This window comes from Colias eurytheme, chromosome 23 (genome assembly GCF_061535395.1).
Source record: "Colias eurytheme isolate Ceu_HAF_F1 chromosome 23, ilColEury1 Martin Lab GWU primary, whole genome shotgun sequence".
Lineage (NCBI taxonomy): Eukaryota > Metazoa > Arthropoda > Insecta > Lepidoptera > Pieridae > Colias > Colias eurytheme.
The window spans coordinates 5482-16626 of NC_143002.1; the positions used below are offsets into that span (position 1 = coordinate 5482).

The following is an 11145-nucleotide window of genomic DNA, read 5'->3' on the forward strand; positions in this document are numbered from 1 at the left end:
ATGCGTATTGCATGGCGATAACTATTTATAACCACTTACCCATAAACGTTAAAGAATTGAAACTGAATTTTTTCAAAAATAAACTGTATAGACTGCTACAAGCTAAAAATTATTATAGTGTTAAGGAATATTTAAATGATCGTGACATTAATGTATGAATCCTAATTGAATTTAATTGTAATTTTATGTGTAATTGTTGTTATAATTGTTTATTAATGTATTTTGTGGGTAATTCTGTAATTGTCTATTAATGTATTTTATAACTTGACTGTATTAATTTGTAAATTTTTGCACGCCATTTAAAATGGCAGTACCTATATGCGATAAAAAAAAAATTTTTGTGTAACACCCTTATGAACCATATACGAGCAAATAAATATATTTGAATTTGAATTTGAATTTGAATTTAAGAATGAAGGAAAAATAAATTACGGTCCAATTTCGGGAAGTGGGAGGGGGGTAAAAGTGGTTTATCTCTAAAAAAGTTAATTGGCTAAGTTGTAGGTAATATAAAGAGCTACAATTTTTGTATTTACAATTCTTTCACATAAGCTCATTTGTACATTAGCCCAAAGGAAACAAAGCCTTCGCCTTCTGCCAGTGCGGCAGGTAGGGCCGGTTGACGTTGCTGTCGGAGATGGTGCCCAGGCGCACGCCCCACTGCGGGTACGCGTACTCGTAGTACTGGCCCGGCTGGATGTTGCCCACCTTGTATATCCAGCCGACGTAGTACCGCAGGTCGGTGAAGGCGAACACCCGGTCCTCGTTCACTCGGATCTCGAAACAGCCCACTCCCACGAGGTACTCGCCGCTGAGCAGGGCGCCGCCGTTCTGAACTCCGGCCAAGTGGTTCACGTTACGTATGCAGATGAATTTGCCCCACCATTTCGGCAGGTACTTTGAACAATCGACTATCTCCGAGCGCTTCGCGGTGGTGTAAAATATCTTATAGTTCTCTTTGATGTGGAGTAAGTACTCGTAGCCGGAGCCAGCGAAGAGGAGGTCGTTCGTGAGGTTCGAGTGCTTGCCGGTCAGGAGCGCGCGGTAGGCGTACATGTAGGACGTCGGCGGCGTGTAGTACACGTAGATCTGGTCGAGGCTGACGAGTACGGTGACGTCGTGGCGCGGCACGTGGTCACCGTGCGGCCCGTGCTGGTGCTCGGGGCTGGCGCTCTTGGGCAGCACGCGCCACACGCGCCACACGCGGTAGCGGTACGGCGTCGTGTGCTTGCCCGCTCGGCCCAGCGCCCAGATGCGCAGGTCGCGTTGCCGGTGCATGTACGGGTCCAGGTAATTCGCAGACGATATCAGCACCCGCTTGTTCATTATGCACGCCGTGGAGAGGGGCAGAAAATCTGAAAATCGAAGTGTACGTCCAGCTCCGAATTTTCGTGAAGTATATTTATTATTATTAATCAATATTATTTAATTGTTGTTATTGGTAATAGACAAAAACTGTAGGTACCTATGGAGATGCCCGCGATGACGTTTAGGCGGCGGCGGTTGGCCTGGTCGGTCCAGTCGAACTGCGGGTACCAGGACTTGACCCGCGTGGGCTCGGCGCGCTGCCAGCGGAAGAAGCTCATCCTGCTGATGGTGTCCTCGCGGTTGGGAGCCGGCGTCGTCGTGGCCAGGTCCCAGAACGCCTCCGCCACGCGGAGCGACAGCGTCACGCTATAACCGAAATCTGCTTCAGATCATCTCCTCGTTATATACTTCTATGCAACGTAAAACACTTTATGCAGCAATTTTACTTACAATAACATTTTAACATTACATTGCATCTTTTGACAATTAATTTTGATTTCAATACTGGTTTTTCTCAGATCATACAGCGGCATACTGACGGTGTTGGATCATATCGAATGATTCATTTTGAAGCTGTATATCGAAAACAAAAACAAAATAATAACAAAACATCCAAAACAAATGCGTGCCGATGTGTCGAGGCAATTATAATATGCAGTTCAATATTTTGTATTATCCATAGTCTGTCCACTATAAGAATTGCTTTTTGACAGCTCGACGGGTGATACCAGAAGTGATGTACAAACGATTATCGATTGTGATACTATTTCAATTATAAATTCAAAAATATATTATCATAAATCGAATCAGGTACGTAAATAATAATTACAACGTAAACATACTAATAAGATATGTAATAATAAGACCACATATCTATGCATTTTATGTTAAAACTAAACTAAATTAATATTTTATTATTTATTGGTTTCTATCTTACAATTTGGTTGTCTTTATGTTTAAATTATATAAGATAATAGAAGAGTTTTTCTGTATAGGATACATTTTACAGAGTATTTCTATCGATTATTATAATCTATCGACCCATCATTGAATAATTCTGTGTAGACATCTCTAAGTGGGCGGGGCATGTCCATGAAGTACAATAATTATTTGTATGACATTTTAACATAGACAATACAATCCTTCATAGGCGTGAAGCTGTCAAAAAGCAAATAATATAATGGACAGAGTACAGTTGACTGTCCGCGCTAGCAGATGATGTGGCCCTCCGGGCTATCTCTCGGTAGGTGCTCAAAAAAAAAAAAAAAACTAAGTGACCTGTCCCGAATAAAAAGTATAGTTGTGATTACGATAAAAAAAGATGCAGCTAGACAGGTAATAAAATAAGACATCAATAAAGTTGAAAATATATAATACTAGCGGTCCGCCCCGGCTTCGCCCGTGGTACATATTTATGTTTTCTCTACATAAGAACCATCCTGGTACTTCAAGGAATCTAATAAAAAAAGAATTATCGAAATCGGTCCACCCGTTCTCGAGTTATGCGCTTACCAACACATTTTGCGATTCATTTTTATATTATAGATTATACTTCGAACTAACAATTTAATATAAAAAATAATGATAATTCATGGTAAGTAGGTACTTTTTTTACCGATTTTCTGGCAACCTAAATTTATTACGACAGATAAATGCTCTCGGCTACATTTTTACTTACTTATTTACAAACTAGAGACTAGACTCTACTCCATTCACATTTATTTATTCAATTAGACTTCTTGTAGAAGCACTTTTGAATCGTCAAACATATTTTTAACATTTACCAACGATTCGTATCTATGGAGAAGAACCGGAAAGAAACTCAATAGTTCCTGTTATAAAATCATTTCAATCTTACAATTTCTTTTTACTTAATATGTAACTTATACCTAACTACATAAAATTATACCAAAGAAATGCGTGTAATTATTTATTTATTTATTTAACAGTTTTATGTACCATTACAAATTTTACAATCATATAATAATATTAAAAGAAAAGGAAAACATTCATAGGACATAAGGCAACCTTAACGCTCATCAGCGATCTCTTCCAGGCTGCCCAAGGTAAATATTTAATGGGTACACTGAAATAAAGATGTGGCAATGAAAATAAAGATAAAAGAGAAAAAAATAAAATACATATTATATGAAAAATAATAGAGGATATAATACATAGTTACTATTATTTTAAAGGAAAATCTAAATCAGAGAAATGTTTATTTACTTAAAAGAGTTTTAAAGGAACTTTTCGAGGAACTTTTCGAGGAAGCTCGAAATAATTACTTGTATTTAAAAGCGTATACCACGACCAATAAATGAATTTTTAACTTTAGATAAAATTAATAATGGTAACGGTAAAATGGTATTTCAATTTTATTTTATTTCTGTTCCTCGTGCCATAACAGTGTCTATCTCCTACTCTTGTGTGTAAGGCAGCGTTTTCGTGTACATGTAAAATGTTGTATACTGTGATAGTACCGTCAGAGATACCAACTTGATGACTCGCCAGCCGGCAACGCCGCACGCCCATCCCAATAACGCCGCACGCGCCGCACGGCAACGCCGCACGCTCATCCCGATAACACCGTGCGCGCCGCACGGCAACGCCGCACGCCCATCCCGATAACGCCGCACGCGCCGCACGGCAACGCCGCACACCCATCCCGATAGCGCCGCACACAGTCACGGCCGCACTGCGCCCGAGGCTAGCGGGCGGTGAGTGCGGCGTTGACAATTTGTACTCTACTATGTATAAATAATATTATACCTAATACGAACGATCTTCAAACCCGTCTGTAGCTTAAAAATGTGTTATTTGTGTAAACTCGACTTCAATAATTGCGAGTAAAATTACGCGCTAGACCTTCATTAGATCTGAAACAAATGCGGTTAATGGAAAAAGTCCAGTCAGCTTACATGAAAATTCTATTAATAAACAGTACCTACTCAGTGGCCTCAGAGTTTGAAAAGAGTGATTAAAAGGTCAAGAGTGAGAGAGGCGGTGAATAGGCCGAACGAAGGGTACCCGGGTGCCGCCAACTTGCGGTTAAGTTTTTACAAATAAATGTTTGTTATTTCTTTAATTATTTAACAACCGTATATTTTAGATAGTACTAAAATTGTAAAGTACTGTACATAATGTTTGTAGGTAAGTAAATAAATATACACAAGTACGAGTTTTCCGGCCGTGGCTTTCTTAGTCTTTTTAAACATAAATTTCCAATTACATCTATCACCTGTTTCATGCATTTTTTAATCATTTATCTTCAGCTCTCTATGCCCAATGAATGAATTAATACAATGATTTCAGTCTCATAGAAGGAAATTGGATTGAAATAAACACTCAGCAAAGTCGGAATTCCCCATTATACTGCAGCAGCCGGCGCGTGTGTTGTGAACAACTGAAACATAATTCAAACCAAAGCGTCGTTTAAAGAGCTCAACTCGTTCTGTTTGCTAAAACTAAAGGGTAAAATCGTGCTCTAGCTTTATGAAGGAAACCTGTGTGATGATAAACCGGAAAAGCGGGTTATAAACTTATAATATTTAGCGTACTTCACGGTCGTGCCGTTTTTATTTAAACCTTGAAAAATAGAAAATTCAGTTACTTATTTGAGAAATTTTAAGTAAAGTTGATATATTATAATTATTATCTTAATAATACTATAAACGCGGAAGCTTGTATGTTTGTTTCTTTGTTACTCCTTCATGCAAATACTGCCCAACCGATTTTCATGAAATTTGTCTTTTTTCCTTTGACTACGCGGGCGAAGCTGTTTTCAAAAAGCTAGTAATATGTACTTCTAAATCGACCTTCTATAATAATTATAATTACGAAGACATGAAAGTACTGAACAAGAAATGGATACACTGGAGCTACGACGCGAGCGCGCGCTTATGGTTCATTATTATAATTGACAATCCCGTAGCACTGTGGGCCTGTGGTTTGTGGGCACCGAGCTGTTCCGTGGATTGGAGCTCGCGGAGAGCCTGCTCCGGATGCGAGCCGCTTGAAGTGCACCCACCCATCATGCACTCAATAATAAATCTGAAGTGGACCTATTTAATGTTAATATGTATCGTTTGTCTCAAATTGTACCTTATTTTTAAGTCAGACTTTGTAATAATTATTGTTATCTTTGTGCGTGTTGGTATGTTTTGCACTGTAAGTCAAAGATGAATAAATAAATAAATAAGAAATCTCGCACACTACAAAAACACACTCACAAGGGCTTCACTAGGATCATCACATTAGACAGAAGAGTGTTTGCACTAGCAAAATAGCAGCTGTAGGTATATCTTCGACATTGATTCACCGCGCACCGTTGCGATTGATCAGGGAAGAACAAAAGGCAATGCGGGTCATCTAATTGTGCTTTGAGCAATGCGCGAGTGCTGTAAGAGAATCCGGGTTCATTAGTCGAGACGGGTCATATATGAACAAAGATGTTTGCTCTGTGTCTGGGTGTTAATTATTATCTATATAAGTATTTATTTAAAATTATATATGTATGTTTATCAGCCATCTGGTTTCCTAACACAAGCGAAAGCTTAGTATGGGATCAGATCGTGCCGTGTGTGAATATAGTCCCGAAATATTTATTTATTTATTTATATAAGATGAACAGAAGTATTATTACGGAACCATTTCAGTCCCACTAAATTATAAACACTTTATTTTTATTTCTAAAGCTTTGGAAAGCCTGCTGTTTAATGCCCCGGTGCTTGTCACACCACTAAGCCACGATATTGGCAAGTGAGAAGTAACCGTTTACACTTTACACGTAGGAGCTAGACGCACTAGACCAAAGTGGAGGTATTAGTTACCAGCCATTCGAAATGCTTTTTGTTTTCACTTGCCGATACAACTTGTCACTAACTTGTCAGCACTAAGCACTTATAGTGGAGTCAATTTAATAGGCAACACTATACGTCTAACAATTTTACCTACCTTCGCAGAAAGGTGCTTAAAAACTAGATTAAAGTGAATTAATCGTTACGGACTTGTATATATAATGTCAATTTTAAAAATCGTCAGGCAAATCCCTGTCCCAGTAATATAATATATTCTTTCGTAAATTTAAGTATCAAAATAGGACAAATATCTATACAATTAAAAAAATTGCATTTATTCAGGTGTACTTTATAGTTCACTTTATAGGTAACTAGATTTCCGCCCGCGGCTTCGCCCGCGTTTTCAAAGGAAAACCCGCATAGTTCCTGTGCCCGTGGGATTTCCGGGATAAAACCTACCCTATGTGTTAATCCAAGTTACCTTCTATATGTGTACTAAATTGCATTGTAATTGGTTCAGTAGTATTTGCGTGAAAGAGTAACAAACACACACACACACACACACACATCCTCACAAACTTTCGCATTTATAATATTAGTAGGATTAAAACTGCTTTTTACATTATCTCTCTGATTAATTTTTTCAATTTATCTATCAAATTAAATACTTAATATAATAAATAAAATAAATAATAATATTACCTTCACAATCGCCTAACAACGGTTTAGAGCAATCTTCCGTATCCTCTCCCATCTCACCGAACCGTTGTATTATATTGTTCTCTTCTGAATTATTTCTGAGAAACGAAATATAAAGTTATTTATTATGCATACCATGTTTAAATATAAATTTATAGTTGAATCGTTTATATCGCCTTAAATACGTATTTTATCATACTTTATCTATAATATTATTTTTTATTGACTTATCGCAATTTTCCTGACTTATAGAAATTTTTGCAGCAAAGCGAAATTTTCCTCACGTATAGAAATTTTCCTGGCTTATAGAATTTTTCCTGACGTAAAGAAATTTTCCTGGCGTATATAATTTTTCCTGACTTATACAAATTTTCCTGACGTATTGACATTTTCCTGGCTTATAGAAATTTTGCTGGCTTATGGATTTTTCCTGGCGTATAGAAATTTTCCTCACGTATGGAAATTTTCCTGGCTAATAAACATATTCCTGACTTATAAAAATTTTCCTTATCTTTATAAATTTTCCAGACGTATAGAAACTTTCCTTTCTTATAGAAATTTTCCCAACTTATGGAATTTTCCCAGCTTATGAATTTTTCCTGGCGTATAGAAATTTTCCTGTCGTATAGAAATTTTCCGGACTTATAGAAATTTTCCTGACTTATACAAATTTTTCCTGACTTATCGTAATTTTCCCGACTTATGGATTTTTCCTGGCGTAAATAAATTTTCCTGTCTTATAGAAATTTTCCTGACGTATAGAAATTTTCCTGCATTATAAACATTTTCCTGACTTATACAAATTTTTCTTATCTATATAAATTTTCCTGACGTATAGAAATTTTCCTCGTTTATAGAAATTTTCCTGGTGTATAGAAATTTTCCTGGCGTATAGAAATTTTCCTGCCTTATAAACATTTTCCTGACGGATACAAATTTTCCTTATCTATATAAATTTTCCTGACGTATAGAAATTTTCCTGACGTACTTATAGAAATTTTCCTCGTTTATAGAAATTTTCCTGGCGTATAGAAATTTTCCTTTCTTATGGAAATTTTCCAGCTTATAGAAATTTTCCCGACACAGAAATTTTCCCGACATAGAAATTTTTCCTGACTTATCGTAATTTTTCTGTCAATCGAAATTTCCCTAACTATTGTTAAAATCATTTTTCTAATCTTCCTAAAATTGGAAATTTTTACGACTGATTAAAGTAAACCACCCACCTATTCCCACCCACATCCCGTACGCTATGCTCTCTATCCACAGGCCGCGCGTGCGCAGAATGGCTCAGTATCTGCATAGCTAGCGAACGTATAAACTCGCCCGGTCGTTGGGCGCTTTCACCAGGGCCCTGGAATTATGGAATTATTATTAATTTCATGAACAATATCATCATCATTTTTATTGAAAACAATATTCATATATTTTTCTTTGCCCGCGGATTCCCCTGATGTTAAATTCGCATTAGTATGAGTCGTTTCACCGCTGTTAAAAGTTACCCATGGCCATGTCACATTAAAACGAATAAACACACTTTCGCATTTATAATATTACTAGAGGTCCGCCCCGGCTTCGCCCGTGATTCATATTTCGCAATAAAATGTAGCCTATGTCCTTTCTCGGGTATCAAAATATCTCCATACCAAATTTCATGCAAATTGGTTCAGTAGTTTAGGCGTGATTGAGTAACAGACAGACAGACAGAGTTACTTTCGCATTTATAATATTAGTATGGATTAAAAGAATAATAAATTTATTACTTTGTGGTGATATTTGTTCACAAGTTATCATTGCATTTGATTCTAGATAATATCAGCTTTCTATTTTTCCCCTTCGATCCCGTGTAACGTAAACCGGCCATAAAACATAGTCTTAAAGCGCGTCACACACGGTGAAGATACTATAATATTTAATACCCACAAAATTTCGGGTCATTTGTAACAGGATGGCGGTTCTAAAGGGGTCTTAGTACGCAATGACAAAAAGAAAAATGATGGTCAGAACGCTGATACCGGATACCTTAAGATACTGTAATATAAAATATTACAGTATCTTAAGATAAAATATTATAGTATCTTCACCGTGTGTGACGCGCTTTAGAGTTACATGTAACAAATACTTACTTACTCCTCTGGCGCTGAAACCCCAAAGTGGGTCTTGGCCTCTGAGACGAGAACTCTCCATCTTCCCCGGTCCTGAGCGGTCTCTTGCCAATTATTATTGGCTCGTAGCACGCGCAGGTCCGCCTCTACTCGATCGCGCCAGCGATACCTAGGTCGTCCAACCGGCCGTCGGCCCAGGGGTCGCCCCAAGTATGCCCTCTTCAGTCCTCGTTCCTCACCCATTCTTTCTACATGACCGAGCCAACGGAGCCGTTGTGCTTTTATTTCTCCAAGTATATTTGGCTCGGCCATTAGTTTTTCTAGATCGGCATTTGTTCGGACTCTACATGTAACAAATAATGGCTACGAATTAAGACAGAACTTATTAAATACTGTTCGATACTGTATGTGTATTAAGTTAAAGAAATAATACTTTATCGTCTGTGTGTTGATATTTTCAGCAAAGGAGAAGTCTTTTTGCACGGAAAAGAGCAAGTTCCCGTGGAGTTTCTCGCAGTTGTCGGTGGAAGTTTGTTTGTGGTCCGGCGGAAAGAAATACCAGGCAAAGTGCTTTCAAACTTCTCTACGTAAATATGCATGAATAAATTCCAAAGTTTGAATTATAAATGACAAATAATAACGAATAAATAATTTTAAGATTTAACAATTTTGTCAACGTTAGGTGCCATTCGATAATAAATTTCAGATTTTCGTTTCCTTGCTATTGTTTTAATATTAAGAACATCCATAGATCCAGCCATAAAAACAGTATTTAAAATAATTGCAATAGTATCGATATCATAAACCATTAGAACAATATCTCCAAGATGAAAATGGAAAGAATGATAAATGAAGTTTCACATGCAACATTTTTTTCTATTAATTAGCGGGTCACCAGGGGGCAGATTGTTCTCACTCACATTCTCACTCTATTTTATTGACTTCATCTGCTTGTAAGTGTGACGTCACGCAATCGAATGCGACGGCCCTTTACATATTTTACACCAAACTTTAGTTCCAATCTCCACTGGAGCCGGAAAATGTTATTTAAAATGTTTATCTCTCACGTACACAGTAATTGCTCTAGTATTTATTGGTTACGGAACTATCTCTTGTTATCTTTTGATTTAAATTATTTCCGATAGCTGAAATACGAAAAATTTGTCATGCATTCAAATAATATCTCATATCGTGATTAATTTTATTTGTATGTATTTATAGCTCACAAAATTTTTAAATTATTGCCGGTAAACTGGTCTCTGATAAAATCTAAACCAGTTATTATACTGTGATCTAAACTATGAAAATTAAGGCGCAGCAGTTTCTTCTCATAATAGATAATATTGTATTATGTCTGACTGTCGATCAAACGTTTTCGTGTGCTGTATAGAGGTGGTTGAAGGTAGTGGTCAGCAGTCGCGCAAGTGATGCAGTTGATATTGCTTTGACCGCCCGTCGCCGCTCGCGGCTCGCAGCTTGCCGATCACTGGATTGTTTCGAACTAATTAAACATTGACGTGTGCCGTTTGGGAACTGTTGTCAAACTTTAAGTACTTACCATAAACCACGTCATTGAAATTTTCATCTTAATACTATTATAAAGGCGAAAGTTTGTAAGGATGTATGGATGTATGGATGTATGGATGTTTGTTACTCTTTCACGTAAAAACTACTGAACCGATTACAATGAAATTTAGCACACATATAGAGGGTAACTTGGATTAACACATAGGATAGGTTTTATCCCGGAAATCCCACGGGAACGGGAACTATGCGGGTTTTCCTTTGAAAACGCGAGCGAAGCCGCGGGCGGAAATCTAGTAAAACATAATTATTAATTAGGTAGAACTATTGTTTTAATTTTGCATTCATATGGAATTTTAATGTTAAATAATAATATGTTTATGCGCTGTCTTTGTGTCTTAGCCCTTAGGAGGAGTAGGTAATAATATGTGTATTACTCATCTCTCAGAAAGAATTTTTCTCGTTCTCATCGTTACATAATAATGTTTATGTCTAACTTTCAATGCACTTACTTTTCATCAGCCCAATTACTTTTCTCTTCTCCCTTATGTCTCACATCAAACAAAAATCACAATATCAGTTATACGTGACAAGTTAATCCAATTTGCAAGAGTGTAATTTCTTTTCTTGCTGGAAATGTATCTCCCGGGTAATGGGCAAAGTTGGGAAAACTTGCCGATCCTGCCCGGGCCGGACTAATGAGTATAATTGTC

At 37.2% G+C, this 11145-nt stretch overlaps 1 protein-coding gene across 1 annotated transcript; it reads right to left on the minus strand.

Annotated features, from left to right (window-relative positions):
- Positions 1–564: 564 nt before the first annotated feature.
- Positions 565–9151, minus strand: LOC149898065 (uncharacterized). Its single transcript, XM_090115254.1, has 6 exons — positions 8951–9151; positions 8030–8157; positions 6807–6901; positions 3789–4055; positions 1466–1687; positions 565–1355 (listed from the first exon to the last, which is right to left on the minus strand). The coding sequence occupies exons 1-6, from the start codon at positions 9149–9151 to the stop codon at positions 565–567; spliced, it is 1704 nt and encodes a 567-aa protein (XP_089971380.1).
- Between the last annotated feature and the right edge of the window lie 1994 nt (positions 9152–11145).